General features: G+C 44.4%; 1 protein-coding gene across 2 annotated transcripts in view; it reads left to right on the top strand.

Annotated features, from left to right (window-relative positions):
* The first annotated feature begins 1,287 nt into the window (after positions 1-1,287).
* HLF (HLF transcription factor, PAR bZIP family member) overlaps positions 1,288-21,319 on the top strand; it is a 32,772-nt gene continuing 12,740 nt past the window's right edge. For both annotated transcript variants that reach the window (XM_086473714.1, XM_086473715.1), the window contains exons 1-2: positions 1,288-1,393; positions 2,834-3,169. In XM_086473714.1, coding sequence (XP_086329840.1) covers positions 1,288-1,393; positions 2,834-3,169 — 442 coding nt within the window. The remainder of the gene's footprint in view (positions 1,394-2,833; positions 3,170-21,319) is intronic.

Genomic DNA, 21,319 nt, shown 5'->3' on the forward strand with positions numbered 1-21,319 from the left:
AAACTAAAAGTTCATGCGCACAATTTACCTTTATTTACTTACAGCGAGTACTGATGATTATTTCTATTTGTTAATGGTAAAAGAACTGACTTCTGAAGAAAGAGTAACAACTAAATACTTCGATACAGCTTTGCAAAAGGCCGTCCACAAATAAGATGAGGGAGATCCAAGCGCCTACAAGCACCTGAAGAGTGGAAGCTCCTACAGCAGGACTGCCGCTCTCGGACGCTGCGGGCGGGTTGGGCTCAGTCCCTGAGGGGTGGCTGAAGGCCTAAGCGGTTAGAAAGCCACCCGTACGTGCAACAAGGATCTCGGCAAGCGGAGAGGAAAGCCCCTTCCAACACGGAACCGGGACGGGATAGCGGGAACCCCGCTGGTGGTGCCAGCTGCCTCATGCTGCCTTGTCTCGGCAACTGGGGAGAGAAGCGGTCTGCTGGCGGAAGGGAGATCTATGGAGGATCTGTGCGGCTCCGACACGGACCGCTCAGTCACCGGTTCCCTTCGAGACGGACAGAACCAACACCCGCCTCGCCTCCCTTCGGGGTGCCGGGGCAGCTCGCCGGCGGACTGCCCCGCCGCGTCCCCCGCAGCCCGCGGTGCTCCCCGCCGAGCTGAGCGCGACCTGCCATCCCCTCGCCCAGCGGCACGGCCCGGGTCCCTCAGGCCGCGCCGGCGCGGGGTGCCGGCCCGCCAGCCCCGCTCCCCTCGAGGGTGCCGCCGCGCTCCCCGCCGCCCTCACGCTCGGATGCACGGGGCGAGGTCAAACGTTCAGGCTCATTAACATTCCTCCCGGTTACCGGGGAGACGGCCCCCAGCCCCCGGCCTCGCCAGGCGCGGCGCCCCGCCGGCACCCCGCGCCCCGGCCGGCCCCGCCGCGAGTAATGGCCGCCGCGCGTGCCGGTGGCGGAGGGGAGGCGGGGGGGGGGGGGGGAGGGAGGGAGGAGCGGAGGGGCGGGGCCGCCCGCCGCGCCCCCCGCGCCAATGGCGGTGCCGCGCCGCGCCTGACGTCAGCGCCGGCAGCGCCTGCACATGGGCGCGCGGCCGGGGCGCGCGGCGCAGAGCGGGCGGCGGGAGCGGCGCGGGCAGCGGTGGCGGAGCTGCGCGGCGGAGGGGCCTCTCCCGCTCCCCTGCTCCGGCGGCCTCCAGGCGCCCCTCGCCAGCGGGGCTCGGCTCGGCTCGGCTCGGCTCGGCTCGGCTCCGCGCCCGTTTCAGCGCGCTTCGTAGCGGCGCCGCGAGAGGAAAGGGAAGGACCCGCTGCCGCGCAGCTGCCCCGAGGGAAAGCCCACCATGTCGCGGCCGCTCCCGCTGAACCCCACCTTCCTACCTCCCACCTACGGGGTGCTGAAGTCCCTGCTGGAAAACCCGCTCAAGCTGCCGCTCGCTCACGAAGACGGTGAGGCTTCCCCGGGCAGCCCGCGCTCCCCCCCCCCGCGGCCGGCTCTGCCCCCCCGCGGCTCCCCTCACAGCCCTGCCCGGCGAGGGGGGGGGGGGCGGGGTGCAGGCGCCCCCAAATGGCGGCCCCCGTCCTGCTGTCACCTCAGGGGCCGCTGCCTCGCTTTCCCTTTTTCCCCCTTCCCCCCCCCCCCCCCCCCCCTCGCCCCCCAAGGCGATTAAGTAACGGGATGATTTCGGTCAGGGTATTAGGCGGCGAGCGATGGGCCCGACCTAACGGAAGGCGCTCGGTTTTTCCACCGCCGCTGCGGAGCCACCGCGGGGACGGCTCCGGCCACCTGGAAAAATGCATGAACGGGCGCGATTTGCCGGGAGAGGGGGGGAGGGGGGGGGGGGAAATGTTGGATAGAGGGGGGCACGCAGGGCGACGGCGGGCGCCCCCCCGCCCCAGCCCGAGCCGAGGTCCCGCCGCAGCCTCCCCGGGGGGCGGCCAGCCGCTCCGTCCTGCCCGCCGCTCGAAACCGCCCTCCGCCAAATCCGGCCCCGTGTAGCTGCGAGGCGGTTTAGCAGTAGAAAGTTGCAACTTTTCTGGAAAGCTAAGGCAGCGCAGACATGATTGCACCTCGTATTTCTACTGAATCAAGTGCACGTTGGAAAACAAAACCCGGTGAAAGGTCTTGCAGAGCCAAGACTTTGTATCCTCAGCTTTCCGAGTTTTATTGCAAAGTGACTTGCAGGATTTCGCCAAGGTTGCTGCATGTGGCTATAAAGAGAACGTTAAGAAGGCATGGTAGTTGACAGGAAGCTTTATTAGTTCAGATTCTTGAAAATCCTACAGAGAAATCGGGTGTTTCCCTTCAGAAGTGTGTGTTGAAATTCATTGTAGGAAGCATCACTTTAGCTTTTTTGCTTTGCTTCTACCTTTGACTTTTTCATTAGCTCTTCTGTACATCAAAATGCGTATTGTCATACTTCCCTGTTGTATGTTACAAGCTTCCAACAATGTTAGGCAGTACTGAATTTGAGGACTACTTTCCTTGTGTAAGGACTAGCAAGGCTGGGGCTTTAATTTAAGAGAGGGTAACAGATTACAGGGAGGTTAGGTTAAGACTGTTCTCAACAGCATACATAACATCTTCCAGTTTGCTTCCACTGAAATACTCTCTTTTAAGTCTGTTGAGTATTTAATTGAAGCTGACATTCGAAGCCATGCATGCAGCAGAATTGTTATCTAAAAATAGAGGAAAATCTCAAAACCACAGTTGGATCCAGTGAAGGTGCTCAGTTGGCATGACCCTTCAATTCTTTACCAAATGGATTGCATCAAAGGAGCTATTTTTATGAAGGGAGTATTTGTTTCTTACAACTGAGAGTGCAGGAGAAATAATTGAACAATTTTAATTGCTCAGCTCTTATGTCTTTATTATGTGTTTTGTTTAAGCATTCGGTAAAGAAAAAGACAAGGAGAAGAAGTTAGACGATGACAGCACCAGTACCACAGTCCCTCAGTCAGCTTTCTTGGGCCCAACATTATGGGACAAGACACTGCCATATGATGGAGACACTTTCCAGTTGGAATACATGGACCTGGAAGAATTCCTCTCAGAAAATGGCATTCCACCCAGCCCAAACCAACATGAGCATAGCCCACACCAGTCAGGTCTCCAGCAAGCTACCTCAGCATCACCTTCTGTCATGGACCTCAGCAGCAGGGCTTCTACTTCAGTCCATCCAGGCATGGTGTCGCAGAACTGCATGCAGAGCTCGGTCAGACCAGGTAAATCAGCCCTAAGAACTTCCTATGGATTTTGGCATGAGCCCTCCTCCCCGGTGTAAATCATTACTATCTGTATGGTTGACGGGCAGTTTAGGGAGAGCCAATATGATTCAAGTCACTCACGCTCCAAAAAATAAGAATAGCAGCTCTGGTTATTGTAAAGTTGCTCCACTGGGATTTTTGTTTAAATTATGGGAATTCCAAGGAAACTTGCCTGTCTTCTTTTCTTCATTGGTAGCCTAGCTATTGCTATTAGCAAGTAAAAGGACCACAAACAGGATAGTAACGTGTAGATGCCGTGGTGCTAAATGAGCAGGGAGAAAGGATCGTGAAAGAGAATATTCCTTTGACCAATATTTGATGTGAGAACACAGGAGTGGGCAATTATTTTGAAGTTAAAACTTGAGGACAATACTTCCTGTTTGAAATTTTGTCCATAATCTTGTTCTCTTTTGAACAAAGGAAAATTTACCACAGTACATGGGGCAGGAATGACATTTTGGAACTGCATTATAATTTTGCTTAAATTGGCATAAACTGAGCGTAACCTCTGACCGGAGTGGTAACTTGCATCCAATAGTCACCTTAAGCTGTAGGCAAAGATACCATCATGGAGTCCAAGTCCTGGTTGTAACGCGTCATTCAAGTGTGTTTGTCAGTGGAAGTCTTCTGTTAGTTATTAGCGCTTGAAATGGTCCCTTTGGAGACACTAGAGTAAGTGCTCTGGCTTGAGACCAGCGTGGTGAGATCATGGAGTGGAGTAGTGTCAACACTGAAGTTTGGAAAACATGGTCCTTTGCCTTTTTTCTTTTTTCAAAAAAAAAAAAACCCCAGAAGACCAAGGGTGACTTATTTATTGTGCTCTTCTGCTCACACAAGGTTTGCTAGAGCAAAGTGTGCTCTTGGGAGCAGGAAACCACTCCTCTCCCTTCTGCTTGATCGTTTGCCATGCTCAGTGTGCGAAGTCATTGTCAGAATCATCTGATAAAGGAGGCAAAATAAATAAATAGAAGGACAAAAGTTGTGGAGCAGGATGGAATAGAGAAGTCTTACAAGGCTGTAACATTCCTTTCTCATTAAAAAGAAATAAAATGCCCCCCAAAACACCCCAAACCTATCAACAGACTCCTTGGCCCCGAGTCAGGAGTGTGTGTTTAGTCGTGGATTTCATTTACTGAATTTTACTTGATGTGGGTTTGACTGTTTTGTCTTTCAGTTTCAAGGCGTTTTGTAGTTAACTAATAACCTATAAGGGTTTCCAAAGTGAAATTATATTTGGAGTTGGCAAGAGCAGAACATAAAAAACCTTGCTTTTTCTGAGCCAGTTTTTAAAAATAGTGCGTATACGCTACACCATTTTCTGTCGCATACGCACACATAAAATTAAAAGCAGATAATCTGTCCTCATTCTTTTTTTTTTCAGAGGAGTCTGGTTATGAGCCAGGCTTTTAACGATCACCTGTCAGAATTTATTTGTAATCAGCTGTCCATGTGACTTCTCAACTCATTGATTTTTTGGGTTTTTCCTGAGCCCTTTGCAGCTCAGGGTTACAAACTTTTCTCACTAGAAACTCTGTGCGCTTTTTTACTGTTGTAAAAGGAGTCACGTCTCTTGGGGTGGGATAAAACACCTGAAGTTGCAGATATTTTTCCCCCATGTGATCCTGCCTTAGTAATACAATTTTTTGGTTAAATGTGTTTTTTGAAAGGGTAGTCATTCCGTTTTTAAAGTAATAATCTTTTTGCCCCCTGCCCGTCAGAGAGAAGTACTATAATTAACAGTAGTCTGGTTTATCATCGGGTTGTTGAAATTTTTATGTGCTGTAGTGTAAAAATTTTCTTTGACAATCTGTTGTGAAGAGAGGATCATCTTAGAAGTTAGCATTTGAGCAAGTTTTAAAATAAGACAGTGTGTATTTTAAAAACCAAATTTTAGTAAAAGTAAAACCAGTCATTTCAGGTCGTCATAAAAGTGCCGAGGCAAATGTGCTGCTTTGAGATATAAAAGTTAGTCTGGAGGTAAATGTTAAAATCCTTGTAATGGAGCCTTTTTGTTAATACACCTTAAGACTTTTAAAATACATTTGTTAAACTGTACACGAAGCAAGGGGTTTTTTTAATTGGTGTGAGCTACCGTTCCAGTATGCATGACTGTTGTGATTTGTGTTATTGTAATAAACCCAAGAACAAATAGTATGAAGTATACAATTTCAATAAAAATTAATGCCATGTGATGTTATTTTTAGGAAAACTTATTTGGTTTTTAGGTGATAGTAATTCTCCTAAAAAATATTTCATTGTTGTGTCTTCTGAATTTTATCTTCTGATGGGAGCCTGTTTGAACATGGGGACTCTGGCTGGAGGAAGGGTCAAATCCTGCACTGCTTTTGTCCCTACTTCAGATGGCTCCGCCACATTTAGCATCAGCATGTCACGTGCAGTTGGTCGAACCCCCCTGTACCTGCGTGTGCTGGGGGGAGGATGCACACGTGCACGTGGAGCACCGAGTGTGACTCGTGTCCCTCCGTGGTGCGTCGCGGACGTAGAAAGTCTACAGGAAAGTGGTATAAGAAGATTTAATTTTGTGCCTGTGTTGAAATACAAGCCTTAGCTGTCTTTAGAAGGTGACGTTACTGCCCAAATAGGTATTTTCTGCCATCTCTGCAAGAGATCTGGAAATCTGCGTTGGCATTCACTGAGAAGTGTCATCAGGCTTTTTTGGTTTAGTTCTTAAAGGTAAACAATTAACAGCAACAATGTTCCTTATAAATTTAACTTAATTCTATATTTCCAGCTCAGATCTGGTCAATGGAAAAATATTTAGGCTCTCCACTTTATCGTCTGTTCTATGGACTGTAGCAAAGAATAAAGTGAGCATCTACTTCCCCGTAGATTTCTGTGCAGGGAATAGTGGTTTTCTTTTGAAGAGGAGGGACACAGGGTAACAGCTGTTCCAAGATTTGAATCTAATGTATTTCTTCTTCACAGTACTGGTTTTGTTAATAAAAAACAGTATTTTGATTTATTTTGGCATTGCAGACCACCTTTCATTGTGATGTGTAGATGCATTTGAAATTGAATTGGATTCTGGTTAGGTGGTTGAAATGTGTAGTCTCGCTTCGAAGGACACGTCTTATAAAGCTGGCTTTTAAAGTTACCTGTTCCTGCAAACGCATTTTCGTGGTTTTTCATCTGTTGCGCACCTTGTGTCGTCTTTTGACAGTTTTTTGGTGGAATGTAAATCTCCATTTAACTACGGAGTCCTTTGACGAAATTTGGAGTATTTGTAGCTGGTTTTGTAGCTGTCTATGTAAAGGGGGGTTCGTATTTTGCAGGTAACTAGTTGGTGGTTGCTTTTACCTTGCTCTTTTCCCTGTGTAGCCCTTGTTTGGGTGAATGGGGCAGCTACTGTAAAGGGTTTGAACGGAGTGAATCAGGGTTTAGAAGCATCAGCTAATGGTGGAAGACCCTAATTAGAAGGTTTTTGGGATTTTGTGGTTTAGATCTGAATTTTCTGTTTGCCACCAAAGCCTTGGATGTCGGGCTGTGTCAGGGGGATGCTGCTGACAGAGTAATAGCCTGTGTGTTGTCCTGCCCTGCTCCCTAAGGACAGGGCTGTCCGAGGGAGTTTTTTCAAAGCCTCCTTCTTCACGTTCCTATGACTCTGGATTTCAGTCTGTGTTGCCTGGATGGCTGGGTGCCTTACACTACTTGCAGAGGATCTGCCAAAGATTATTTAAGGAAAGAAAAAAAAAAGAAAAACAAGCTTTGTGATCTGCTGCAGAAATACACCTATGTGCTGTATCTGCAAGTCTTCACTTTCAGTTAAAAAAAAAAAAAAAGAGATTTAGGGAGACATTAATCAACAAGCTGAAAATTGTTTCCAGTTGAAGTGTACTGACATGTCCCACCCCCCCAAGAACACAAAGACATAGCATTTAATTGCCATGTTTTATTTATTCAGCTGCCATATTTCATCTAGAGTGCAGTATCCATTACCTTTTACTTTTCACAGATACTGAACTGCAGTGATTGATGCCAGGTGTGATTGGGTGGCTTTTGGTATTTTCTTTTAACTCTTGGTTGTGATAGGCACAGCAGCCAGCTGGGAGAGGTTTGTTCTTGCTCCATCCAGCCTCTCGGCTACATGCTGGGGATGACTTGGTGGAGGGGGCAGCCCACAAAAGGGTGTGTGTGCAACACTCTCTTTATTGCAGTCTTCCTTCCCCCGTGTTTCTTAACGTGACCTCCTCTTCCAGCACAGCCTTTGTAGTGTGAAGGGCAGCATTCCCAGCAGCCGGCTTGCATGTGGAATCCTCACCTGAGCTGTAATCGTTGTTTACTAGCAGTTACTAGGTGTTGCGTGAGCCACAGGGTGAGCCCCTTCTCTTGGAGTCGAAGGACTCTACCTCCAGCACCAGGAGGAGCTGGGAGTTTCCTGACCTTCGGTCTCCCACGTGACAACATGGGAATGACCAGCTAAACCGTCAGGCAGGCTGGTACCGGGAGCTGCTCTTCACATTGACTCTCACGTGAGGCTCTGGGTGGCTGGTGCCTGCATGACCATGTGCTGTAGGCACGTGGCAGTCCCCTGTGCCGCCTGCTCAGCATGGCTTGTGCTGGAGCAGCGGGCGCGCTCACACAGCTGCGTGCTCCTGCCAGGGCCAGCCGGTGCCGAGGTGGCAGTGAAATGGAAAAGCTTCGCTCTGGACTGCCGTGGCAAGGGAAGTGCAAGCTGCGGACAAGGCTCACAAAACTGCTTTCTGGATCAAAGATGCAAAATATATTCAGGCAAATATTAAAAATAGCTCGTCACATGATAACGGGGAAAAAAGTGCTGAATGCGCAAGCCCTTGTTAACGCTAGAAGCGAGAACACTGTGTCTCCTTCAAGAGATCTAATTTTAATATTCACTGTTAAATGTTGATTATTGGTTAAATAATTGCTTGACTGCAAGAAAGAACTTGAAGTTAGTTCAGAGTTCAAACAGTAAACGGCATGAAACATCTTGGGGCTTATGCTATACTTTTAAAATATACCTGTCCTGACTCTTCAGTTCTCACTGGGAATAGTGCTTTCCACACAGACAGAGCTACTGAGGCAAGTAAGGGCCAGCCAGTGTTAGGAAGACGATACACAGAAGGAGCAAGTAGGGGGTTTTGTCCCCTTAAAAAGACATTTCAAGGATGTCTGAGTGTTGAACTTGTTGCAATTGCCTAGAAAAAGTACAGTGTCTTTTCTTGGAGACTTGTTTCCCATCTCAAAGTGTGTTGGAGAGCAGTTGAATGATTCTGTAGTGCAGTGATTTGATTTTTTTAAGCGAGTACACCCTGAAGTCTTTCATAAAACAATATGTTATAATTAAGAGAGAAGACCTCATCAGGAGATGTATGTGGAGAAGACATTGATATTATCTGATTAGGTGAAGCTACTAGGAAACATTAAATCGTTCAATCTCTACATATTTATATGACAGCAGATTGGCAATTATGGGAGCTAGCAGCGGCTAGACTCTGCCCAATTAATCTCAGGAATGAGTACTTTACTCCTCATGCGGTCTTTCTGATTTCAGTATTGCTCAGCAGACAAGCAGCTTGTTGACTGCTCTCCATCAGCTCCTAGGGGAAGCAGCAAAATGTCACCATTCACTCCTCTTGTCATTCATTTTTCTGGATTTTTTTTTTAAGGAGGGTAGTGGCTCTCGGTGCACCAGTGGAGTTTTCTCAGGATGAAAGGACATAGTCATCATCGGTAAAGAGGACTTTAGAGCATTAGGAAATCAGAAGCTTGGTTGGCTGGCAGTACCATGGAGCTATTTAGTATTTATATCACACAAGCAAGATCATGTTTCCTTTTTTTTTGAAGTCTTACTTTTGTAACAAATAAAATGTATTTTCAGTATTTTGTCTGAATTGCACAGAAGACTGTGATGTTCGGAAAAGAGTATTTAAACTAAGTTATATTCAAGAAAAACTCTGGTTTGATCTTTCTACCTTAAGTAGATAATGAAAGCTCTGAAAAAACCCATATACTTAAACCTCAATTCTACTCCATTTAATGGAGTAAGTTATACATAATGAGTTAGTATAGAAAATGACGTAAAATGCATGACTGTCAAAATGAATGCAGACAAACAGATTTTGTAGCTTGTATCACTTTTTTATTAACAAATGGTGTTAAAGAAGCTTGTCCATTTACCACAAAGCTGAATTTGGTCCTGGGAGCTTAAGGGCTAATGTGGGGAGAGCTAACGCAAGTAAGTAAGGCAGCGTGTCTTGCAACATCTCTCTCTCTCTCTCTTTTTTTCCTGTTTCTTTTTCTCTCCCTTTCTCTCTCTTTTCTGCTAGGGCTCTTCATAGCATTTCAGCTTTGCATAACTGAGGTGCTACCCATCAAGTTTTAAATGAATAAAAGTTATAGTTCAACCTTTCACATTTCTGACACGCTTGAAGCTGTTGTACAGTTATGATTTTCTGTCCCATACTCTGAACTAAATCTTGCCAGGGATAAATTTGGCCCAGATTTTCATTGTACGCCATCCAGCACCATTGCTTAGCTTCTCTGATGTGGCATGCTCTTGCTTCAGGGTTTTCTGCTCAAGTTGCAGAGAAACAACTTTAGCTCTTCATCTTACTGGTGGCATTCTCTTGTTCATATTATTTACCGTTTAATGAAAACAGGCATTGAGGATCTTGAAGCTCTTTGCTTTTGTTTTGGTGTATAGCAATTTCTAGGAGGAAATAAAAAATACAAATTGTGTTAGGGTCCTAGAAAACTCAGATCCTTATTAACTGGAATTTAAACCTAGATTATTACTGAAATAAAACTTGACAGGAACCCACAGATCGATGTATTAGCATGCATTTACTACAAGCAGATCCTAGAGTGAACTACAGCAATAACTCATCTGTAACAAAATGTCATCCTTAGATATGTAGGTGTATAAGCAGAGAGGCAAAAATGCATAGTTTGTAAAAGATTTGATGAGGGTAGGGAATGGTTTTAAAAAGTTCCAATTAGCCTTAGGGAGCTCAGCTTGCTATAAATTCTTTGGTCTGGAACATGGCTGTGGACAATAGGTCAAAGATTAAGTAATTCATTACAGAAGTGGCTGGTACTCCTGAATTTAATGAACAAATGAATGAACAGGGTTCTCTGTCCATAGCAAGACCCATTACTTTGTGTGGCAGTGATTGGGTCTTAATTTTTTTTTTTTAAATGCTTGCAAGTCTCCCCACTTAATTCTTGTATGTGGACATTGCTATATTGGAGGTGGTCTAATGACTTAACAATCATGGTACAGATGAAGGCACTCAAAGCAGAAATTAAATGTGATCCCACTAGTAACTGCTTATAACTTGAGATTCTAAGGAGGCAAGGAAGGAAACTGTAGGTTGCATTTTGAGATACTGAAGGACCAATAATGTGAAACTTCTGAACACAAAATACTCCTGCAAGCATCCATTTGATGGAACAATCAATATTTTTAGCACAGTGCGATTACTGAAATAATAGCACTAAACTTTCTTGTAGAAGAGTACATTACTCAAGACTGTAGAACATAAAACAGAGGCTCAAAGTGAGAGGGCTGCATTCAAGCAGAGGAGGCAACTTAAAACAATTTAGTCATTTTTTACAAACTCACCATTTCAACGTTTGGAAATGAGTCCTACTTCAGCAAGAAGTCTGCTTAAAAAACAGCTGTGTGCTTAGCTTCTGAGGCTTAGTACATAGGAGCTAAGCACTCAAACCCAAATCCTGTTCCTCATCAAAACAGAGAGGGTTAAACTGCCTTAATGTGAAGCACCCTGCAGCAATCAGACATACCACTGTTCCCTCTTTCTTTGTGCTGCATAGTGGAAATATAGATGTTACTGACGTCTGTAATCCCTGCAGCTGCGGCCTCTCGTTGCAGCGTCGGGCATTTGGCCGTTTTATGGATGTAACTCCTGCAGCTCTGTTGCTTGCTGTGATAGATGAGTGTTGGGTTTGGGGGTTTTTTGCCTGGTTTTCTATGAAAGCAAACCATATCCAGTCGTGCTAGGTATTTGTGGCCTCTTGTGTGTTCCTGCTTCATGATTTTTGAGTATATTGGCTGATTTTAACCAAATGTGGCAAGAAAGTTGTGATTCTGAAAGCATAATTACATTCCTAAAACTTCATGAAAATAGATGAGTGGATAGGGTGGGAATATGTTACTGAGCAGGAAGAGCCGTAATGTAAATGTGCATTTTCTACATCATAAATTTTATATAATATCTTTAAAACGCCTGATCTGTGTGAAATGCTTCTGGGAAAGCTGACACCTTTTTAGACACATTGAGATGTCAATTCACTTTGAGAAATGAATCTGCAAGGAGCCAGGTTTAATTGGTTTAGTGTGTGTTGGGAGGGTGTCACAAACTTTTTTCCGCTGCCGTTCTTCCTTTGAAATCCTCAGCTCCTGGAGTCTTGTGATTATATGAGACTCCAAGGTTTCACTTAAAAAGGGAAGTTAGAAAACCAGCTATATATAGCTGTAGGCGAGATCTTGAAAGCACTGAACCCAGACAATGGAAAGATCTTGATCCTCTCCAAAGTTCAGCACAATTATTTTACCTAAAAATTTTCTGAACTTTGACGCAACCTCGCTGTGTCCTGTTCCTCTTGTGCAGCAGGAGCACCCCAGCTCTGCTGCCCTGTCTGAAACTACCTTGCAGTCAGCCAGCTTCAGATTTGAGGCCTGTTATCTTATCAGAATTATTGCAGTATCACATGCAGGCAAGTGTTCAAGTGACCTTGTGTACGTGTCTTGCCATTCATTCTTCGCAGCGCGTTTCAGCCGGGGCGCTGCGCAAAAAGCTGCCTTTTCCGGCCGCTCTAATCAGCGGAACTTTCCACTCTGCACCAGGGTCTGGGGTGGAGGTGGGTTAGGAGTGAATGAGAAACAGGGCAGAGTGAGAGTGGGCTAAAAATGTTGAGGGATCAAAGAGGAAAAGTAGGTCGTGGCAGGGTATGTGTGTTGGGAGGAGAATTGGGGGAGCGCAAGCCAGGGGAAGATTTGTTTTCCTATTGGCTTTTCAAAGTTGTGCAATTTAAGAATTGGATTAACCTGATATGACTTTGTTTTTCCGCCAGATTAGATATGTTGAGTTTCTTGGCATTGTGAATTGTACAGTACATTGTGTGCTGTAAATATGGGTGTGTCGGGATAAAGCTGTAATGACACAACACGCTCCCAGTGTAATGCAGCGCTGCCGGGTGGACTCCTCTGCTCCCTCAGCATCCCATTCCCTCTACCCCTGAACGCACATACTTGTCAGGGCATTTGCAAATTTGTTAGAACCTCTCTACGTTCCTATGTTCTTTCCAGCGCAGCATTGAGACATTTTGATACCCTTTGTGGTGAGGTAACATTTACCTGAGGGCCTGAAAGCCCGTTTGGTCTGGCAGTGGCAAATGCTATGTGAAGTGTCTTTAAAAAACAAAACAAACAAACAAAAACTGTGTGAAAAAGACACTTAAGACTTTGTTTCTGCTTTCTCAGGATTAAGTTGGAGAAAGTTTACTGGGAAATGTTGCGATTTTTTTTTTTTTTCCTCTGCCTTTTTTTTTTGCTCTGCCCTTTTAAAAAAAAAAAAACCTGTGTAAGATGTTTCCTTGAGCTTCACTTTGGAAGAGTACAAAGTCAGATACAGATCTGAAACAACTGCAAGTGCTGAGCTCAGTGTTGTTTGAAGTACACCACAGTGACATATTGCTGTCAAAGTAAAATTTTCGCAGCAGTATATATTTGCTCAATGGTTTGGGTTTTTTTGTGTTACTTACATCCTGAGATAATTTAATTTGGTGTATCCATTTGATACGTTGGGCTAGCCCCATGGAGTGCCCCAATTCTCTTTGCTTACTATAGAGTGAGGGTGGAGTAATGACTGCAACTAGGCACCTAAAGAAGGGTGGCCAGAGTCAGAGCCCTGTTGGGCTGGGTGGTCACCGCTCTGAAGACTAGTAAAGAGCCTGCAAACTTCAGTGGGTGAAACTGGATACCTTAGGGCACCGTTGTTTAATTCCCACTCTCGACTTCCAGCCTTCTCCGGGGACCACAGCTACCCAAGCAAGTTAGTCACAAGGGACTGACCATGGGATGGTCTTTGTCACCAGCTGCCTGGAGGCCTGCCCTTTGTGTCAATACATGTACATTGAAAAACGAGGAATTAATTCCCCTGCCTGTAGTGAAGATTATTGCTCTTGGAAGAGAAAAACATAAAAACCAGATAAGGTTAATAAGTCAGATATCACAGTTGTGTCGTGTTCCTTAGCCATATGTTGTTACAATCCCGGACTCTAATTCACATAGGCAGGAAACAATGAGGCTTGCTCATTAGGTGAAGGTTTTTCTGGAGTGGTAGTAGTCTGGTGATTGAGCCATTTTTTGGGAGCAACACAAGTGAAATGGAGCAGGAGGTTGACCTTGTGACCACCTGTATCCCTCAACTGTATACTTAAATGAGAGAATTAGGAGAGTGCAGCATATTTAAAGTTAACCTGCCTATTTACCTTTTGAGGAGGCTTAAACTACAAGCCTTCAGTCAGAAATGTTGGACAGCTGTGGTTTGGGTGTCTGCATGAAACGTGTTAGCTGTTGGTGTCTCAGCACTTAAAAAATCAGGACGTGGATTGTCCAGACGCTGAGACCTGAGGTTCGTGCATCCGTAGTCACGTGGCCGCTCTCAGAAAGGCTGATCTTTTTGTCAGACTGGACTCATCACTAGGTTTAAGAAACACCTTTCCAAACTCTCTTATCTGTTCAATGTTCTCTGCGACATGGTGGAAGTCATTGTTGAAAATTGTGGTAGTCTCTGTCTAGAAGCTGTTCTGAACACGTGAAAAGAAATAATTAGCCAAATAGAAGGAAAGAACTGGAGGTGTAATTGTCAACTCGTGTGTGTCTCTGATTTCACCAGCTGCTGCACGTGTCTAGGTTATCAATTTATTTGTTAGAAAGTAAACAAATCTCACTTTTCTTATGTACTCTCATGACTGTTTCATCTGAGTCGCTCTTATCTGTAGCAGGGATGTACTTCTGAGGTCTTGTATTTGAAGTCTTTTCTTTCTGCTCCCACGTGTAACATGCTCTCACGAGTCACGTGCACCTCTGATGCTGGTCGGGGATGCTGTTTGTCTCTTCCCAAGTCTGTTATTTAAAAACATTATTGTCACTACTATCAAAATATAAAACCTTATTATTGGGGCAGCTCTTGTCCCATTAGACCCTGCATGTTTTTCAGACTGAATCCTTTGGCCAAATTCTGTCTCGCTTCATGAGTGCTTCTCTGTGTTCAGTAGTGCTACTTGGGGGCTCTTTAGGCAGTGTCAGCAAAATCCGAACCACAGAGGATGTATCTAACCATCAGATTCATACCCTTCCTGTACTGGGCCACATCCTGAGAGGCCTGAGTACCCCTGACTCTCCTGAGTGTGGAATTGGAAGTCATTCAGCGTTTTGCATTTTTGAGCCACTGACGGGAAGCTCTCATCATCCTCTGCAATGAAGAATTTACAGTGCCTTTTCCGAATCGGCTCTTCTCAGGGTCTGCGTCCTGGAAGGAGCTGATGGTGTGTAACTCCTCTCGAAATCCAGGTGAATGCCCAAATGTGCTCAACCCTATGAACCCAGTTAACACCTCGTGAAAACACAGCACTGGCAACACCAGCAGTTAAGCAAACCCCTTAACTAGTTTTTTTTGCTGCCCTTTGGTTTATAGCCCGTGGCTTGTTGTTTCCCACTTTCTCACGTTTTCCCAAAAGCCGCTGGTGTGTACAGTCTGAAGATCACATTTAACCAACACAAGGAAATCAGCTTGGCCCGACAGGCTTCTTCATCACGTGGCTGAGAATGTGTTCACTCTGTTCTGCCAGACTATGGCTAGCTGAGCAAAATACAGTGAAGCTCTGGGCTTCTGGCCAAGCTTTTATTTCAGTTCAGAGCTTACAGCCACATATTTGCTATTTGGCAGGACATCCAGTGGGGTATATTTGGATAGTAATCTAGCATTGTTTTGCTGCTTTCCCCCCCCCCCCCCCTTTTTTTTTTAAATGCACACAGATAATATAATCCCAACACTTACTTTGGCCAGTCCGTACAGGATTTCTCGGTGCGCACCGTTATGTGTGTGCACTCAGAACTTGTAGCCATGACCTTTGATAAATATAAGTCAAAGCAATTAACTTTCTTTTATTGAAAAATTCTGGATGTCCTACACTTTGCCCCCTGTGTGCCGATAACAGAGCTATGTTGTTACTCTTTCCAAGATCAAAAGCTTCACTAGGGTTTGATTGAAGTCCAATTATGGAAGGAAGTAGCTGTGCTGGAGCTCTGAAAATAGCAATAATTGTTAAAATAATAAAGTGTGTCCTTGTGTGTCTTTATAATATTTAAAACTTCTTTTGGGGGGAAGGGGGTGGCTTTCCTCTAGTCTCAAAATGAAAATATTAGCAAATGTCTTGGGAAAATAAGAGTGTGCTGTTAGAAGAACAAGTATCCTTCTCTGGTTTTCTTACCTCAATTCTATTCTCCGCCCCAAGCTTGCCTTCCTCTGAAGCTGTTGCATGCAGCCTGACTCATGCATGAAAATAAAGCTGGATTTGATTTTTAACTGTATGGGAGGCTTTGGGTTTGAGGGCATAAAGGCTTTATGATGCAAACTCATTTATTTCTCTGTGAAACAAAAACGGGCTTTTCAAAATACAGCATGTTTTGGAAAATTGGCTCTGGGTTTGAAACCCCAGCATCTCTGAGGGCACCCTTGTATGAAAAGATGGTACAAAAAGACATAGTGCTTGGGGAGGGGGTACAAAGCATGATTGCCAGCGGTCGTGTTTGAGGAGCAGTTCCTGTTATTTTTATGAAGGAACATCTCTTGAAATGGGGGCGGTGGGGAGGGGTGTTGGTTGGTTTGTTTTACATGGACAGTACTGAGCCTGGAAGTCTGTTTTCATGATAACTTTATCAGACACTTCGAGCTGCGTCTGAGCAGATTGGTACTGGCAAAAGCCGAAATACTTTTCCGCAAATCTGTACATTGTTCTTTAGGATATAAATTTACAGTTCTCTTAGTCTTCCCTGCATCCTTCACATCCTTCCTGAGAGAAAAGAACCTGGGAGAAAGAGCTCCGTGGTGAGACTCTTGGCTGGTGTTGGCTGACTGACAGAGCTTCAGGAAGGGAGAGCTTGGTTCTTGATGTTAAAACTCAGTGTGTAGGAATGTCCATTTATCAGCCGCAGTGTTTAGTTAATTGAAATAATCAAGGTGAATAAATAGAACCGAAGATGATAACGTGGACAGTGCTAGGTAAATATTTTCCAGTGTCTTGCACTGATTGCTGTAGGTGCTGCTTTGGTGATTCTACAGTTGTGACTGGTTTGAACTTACAGCAAGATTTTACTGGGGGTTTTTTGTTCTGTTTTAAACTCACGTGGTTGCACACGCGTCTGATATAGGACAAGATAATCCCTTTGTGAAAATCAACCCTTGTGTACTTTCTTTCTAGCCAACTGGACTCAAAATCACTCATTACTTGGGTAAAATCTTTGTGTTATAGATAAATGGTATCAAGTAATAAGCCCAGAGGATTGTAGAGATCCAGTGAAGCCCTTTGATTTGTCACATGAACTTTCACAACTAGAATTTTCTTAGCCCCTTATATTTTACTAGGACAGAACCTGTTGTTTGTTCATTTGAATTTTGCTGATGTGCTCTTTCCATTGCAGTGAGAATCTATTTAGTCGTTCTTCATTCACTTAAAGATTTTTTTAAAATCACCTGTTTATTCTGACCATAAGGCAATTTTATGTATGTAACATCTATAAAATATTCTGCCTAAAATAGTTCAGTTCCCTGCTCTTACAGGGTTTGGATGGATCTTCAGTACACAAACTGCTTCATTGCCTTCTGGAAATTTTAGTTGTCAAAAAAACAACCTTAGCGAGGGGTACCCTGTTGGTCGGCTTAAAGATGTTTATACAGTCGGCAGCTTTAGCTGCTCTCAGAAACAGCTTTGCCTGATCTCTAGGAGCTGTTGAAACTCATCAAGCAGGTTCCTGCTAACCAATTACCCAGTTAGGCAGAAAGAGGAAAGGTGTTTCTCTTGCTTGTTTTTCCTTTACCAAGTTTAACCCGTTCTCCTCCAAGATTCAGTAATTGTGGATGTTCGTAATGCTGAAATAACAGCAGTGAGATTAAAAAGGAAGAGGGTTATAAGGGACCTCTGGTCTTGCAAATACTGGTCTGTGTGTTAGTGTGTATCCCTCAAGTGGGCAGAGACATGCATTTTCCAGCATAAATCTAGAGCACTCTGATTCTTAGCTGAGTCCTACCCAGCATCCCTTACCTAGCTTTTTGTGTTGCATTTTAACAAAATCTTTTTTAAAAAAAAAAGAATTCTCCTTCGTACCAAACCCTTCCCCACTCCAAACCCAATAATGAATGTTTCATTGCTGCCAGAGCAAATTTGTTGATTCCCAAACAATCCTACTGTGTCTTGGTTGGAAGACTTAAATTGCTTGCATAATAAGTGCTGCGGATAATAGAAAAAAGCTCTTTCTAGTAGAGCTCTGGTTTCCACTACGTATTATAAGAATAAATAAATACTCTGATGAGACAGCTGGGATGTCCATGTCTGACTGTCTTCTACATTGATTTTTAATACAGGACTTGTCCATGACTGTTCTAATGGCTATCAATACCAGATGTGTCTGGGTGGAATTCGGAGAGATTGTCAAATGACAGTGCAGTTGTCAAATAATTTTGCTTCTGATTACTGGAAATAGTAAATGAGTGGGTGGGATAAGGTGAAAAGATATTCTCAATTCCGGTAGAGGATTAAGTGGCTTTCCTGACTGCCGTAACAAATGATAACTTGGAGAATACTTTTCTTTTTTCCTTCCTAATACCTGCCCAAAGAATTGGTTCCATGAGCAGCAAAATCTCTGTGTAACGAGGCTTGTGCAGCCTTCCTTCAGCCAGGGAGTTAAGAGCTGCTTTCATTTACATTGTTTTCACGAAGCTTGTTAGTAATACATGTGGATACCTCTCTGCCAAATTTGTTTGAGATTGGCCAACAGTTTCAAAAGTTGTTGGGAGGAGGCTAGACAGGCACCTGCACAGCATGATTGCACAAAACTCATTTCTGGAGGAAATTGAGCTAAAGTAGAACTGTCATGTACTGGGGCACTGAAATGGAGCTTGCAAAGTAGCTGAAAGAACTGAAAGGACATTTGGTATCTTGTCTACACAGTCTTTAACCAGGTACACACGATACAGTTCTTGCCCACAGGTTAGATCCACGCAGGCAGATTTCCATCTGCCCGGGACCTGTCTTCATAGAAGAGAGGTGTAACTTGGTGCCTGCATTGATTGTTTTGAAAGTGACTGGAAATGCTTACGAAGAGGGAGATATAAATACTCACCAGCTTAGGCTGTGGCTGTCACAGAGCTTGCTCTGGTGGTTTGAGTTGTGCTAGTGGCTGAGTGGTCTGTGCAATAAGCTTTGACTGTAGATAGGTCCTTCTTTTGTTTCCTGAGTAGCCTGAGGGTGTAATTGAATATTTACTACTGTGCTTATTTTTTTTAAAGGAAGATCTGTGAGTGCACAAGTTGGAATGCATGCTAATAACAAAAATTTAGTAGAGCCTTTCCATCATCAGGATTTTATTCAGTTTTCCTTGTGCATTGCGTCCTCAAAGACTTTATCCAGGCGGCAAAATGGAGGCAAAGGAGTAGAGCCAAATTCTTGGGTTACTGAGCAAGTGAGCTGCAAAGCCGGGTGGCCACCTCATCCCTAGCAGCTAGAACAAACCTTCTGAAATGGGTAAAGATGGGTTGAGACTTCTGCTCCACTGGATGCCTCTTCCAGGCCGCAGGTGAAGCGGGTGAGATACGGGAGTTGAACAGCGTGTTGTGCGCGGTGGATGGGCAGCGTCAGCTCAGCTGGGTGTGAATGTGTGGAATGTATGTAGGTAAATGGCCTGGGCATGAGGAAGCGAGGTGGTTTCACCTGTGAATAGGTGAGTTACTTCTGGTGAAGTGCACCAGAACACAGGGTTAGCTTCTGTAGGAAGAACACGTTAAAGGGGGCACAAAGCATCTTTATCATGAGACCAGCTCTTCATTTGTATCTGAAACTCTGGTCAGTGCTGTTTTCTTTATTCCTTTGGCATTTGTAAAAGGAGAACAAATAAAAAGATTCTGTAAGCTTTGCCGCATTTTAAAAAAATATCATTTATATGGCATAGCTATTTTGTGTAATTCTTTATATCCAATATAGAGGGCTTTAGAACAGAAGAAGAAAAGCTGCATATCTGAGTTGAAGATAAAATAAGATGATCTCCATGACAGAGGCAGCAGAAATGATGTGATACGACAGTTGCTGTAGCAACACCACCTACTTCATGAAAATCAGAGTTAACAGGAGTGTAAAAGGTAAAGCCCACATAGTTTCCCAAGCCTGTGAATTGTTGCTGCCCTCAGCTTGCAGCGCTTTCCAACTCTCCAGTGTTTCTCCTTTCCTTTGGGCACGGATACACCTTTTTCTGCATGGCCGATCCCTGCAGACCTGATCCTGTGTTCAGCAGGGGCACCCAGTGGGAGTTCTGCAGGAGCAGCGGAGCCTGCAGTGCCTTTGCCTACAGGTGACCTGGTGAATAAGAGGAAGATGACGCAGAGGACTGTGTCGTGTCCTGTCCTGCCCTCAAATGCTCTCAAAAGCCTTGGACAACAAAATGCTGTAAGGCCTATGCAGTCTCACGTGTATCCCATATAGGGAACGGGATGACCACCATTGTAAAAAGGAAGCCAGCCCGGTCAGTTCACTGCTGTGGGAATCAGCTTTTAGTAAAGCACTGTTGTATTTAGTGTAAATGGTAAAGTGTTGTAGAGACTGGAGGTGTCAGAGGTAAGTACACTGGCACTTTCCCCTGTCCCAGATAAACCCAAAATAGTGGTCGTCCATGCCAGTGATACATTGCCTATGAAAGTTCCTACTAAACTGTTGGTTTTAGTGGGAATGGTGTTGAGCTGGTTGCCTGTCCGCTGGGAAGTGCCGAGTACAGCCCAGCCCGCAGAGGGCTTTGTTCCCGGATGGGCAGAGACTTCTACGAAATTTACTGCATTCGAAGGGTAGAAGGGTCTCTGTTAAAGAAAAGTTTCAGTGCCAAGACATTGTTTGAAAGTTATTTGGTACGTCTGAATTGGCAACTAATTTTGAAATTTGCAGCTATCGTTACTGGAAGAAAAATGCTGTATTAAAAATACAGTAAGTCTGCTATTGGCTTACACTTTTCTGAATGATAATTTTCAGTGAACAGGGTCCTCTGTATATTTATAAAACTCAGACACGTATGTTTAAAAGCTCCCATATGCAGAGAGTTGATAAGTGATTTGCCAGTTCATGTTGGCCCTTAAGGTTACACTCAAATATATTTTTATTTTGAATATATTGATTTTTTTTTTTTTAGCATATCGACTTAATTTATTGATAACATTTTTATCATTCATTGGCAATGGAGAGCCATGCTGTGTGCGATAGCAAAAGTGAATTGGGGGAAAAGGGTTTGAAAGAAATGGCAGTCTCAAGTGGCAGTTAAGTGAAGTGCCACTGATCGCTTTGCTGAGATGCCTCCTGAAGGCATCACAGTAAATGAGTGATAAATAAAAAAAAATAATAATAATAAAAAAGCGCAGTAGATGGAGGTTTGAGTTTGTGTCTTGGGGCATTTTTGTTTCATTTTTGACATAGTTCAAAATCTTCACAGGTTCTGCTCTCTGTTGTATTCAGAACATGCATACGTAGTGTGTCCAGCATCTCAGTTCAGGGCTATGGACAGTTTGCAGAGGAGGTCACAAGAGGGAAAGTAAGTATCAGGATTCCAGGATTTCTTCAAGAGGTTTTCCATGGCCAACCTTTTTCACTGGTACTATTTTTAAAACAGTTGGTATGTATTGCTTTTTCTGGTCACTTTTCCCTGAGATTTTTTGTTCACTTTACCATCACCTTTCTATAAAAACGTGATGGCTGTTCTTAGGTGCAGAAATCTTTGCAGGCATTGGTTTGGTTTTTGAGACTCCTCAGCGTAGCAGTTTCTTGCCATTTTCTGGTGCTAGATGATTCTCT

Source organism: Leptosomus discolor, chromosome 15 (genome assembly GCF_034619465.1).
Source record: "Leptosomus discolor isolate bLepDis1 chromosome 15, bLepDis1.hap2, whole genome shotgun sequence".
Lineage (NCBI taxonomy): Eukaryota > Metazoa > Chordata > Aves > Leptosomiformes > Leptosomidae > Leptosomus > Leptosomus discolor.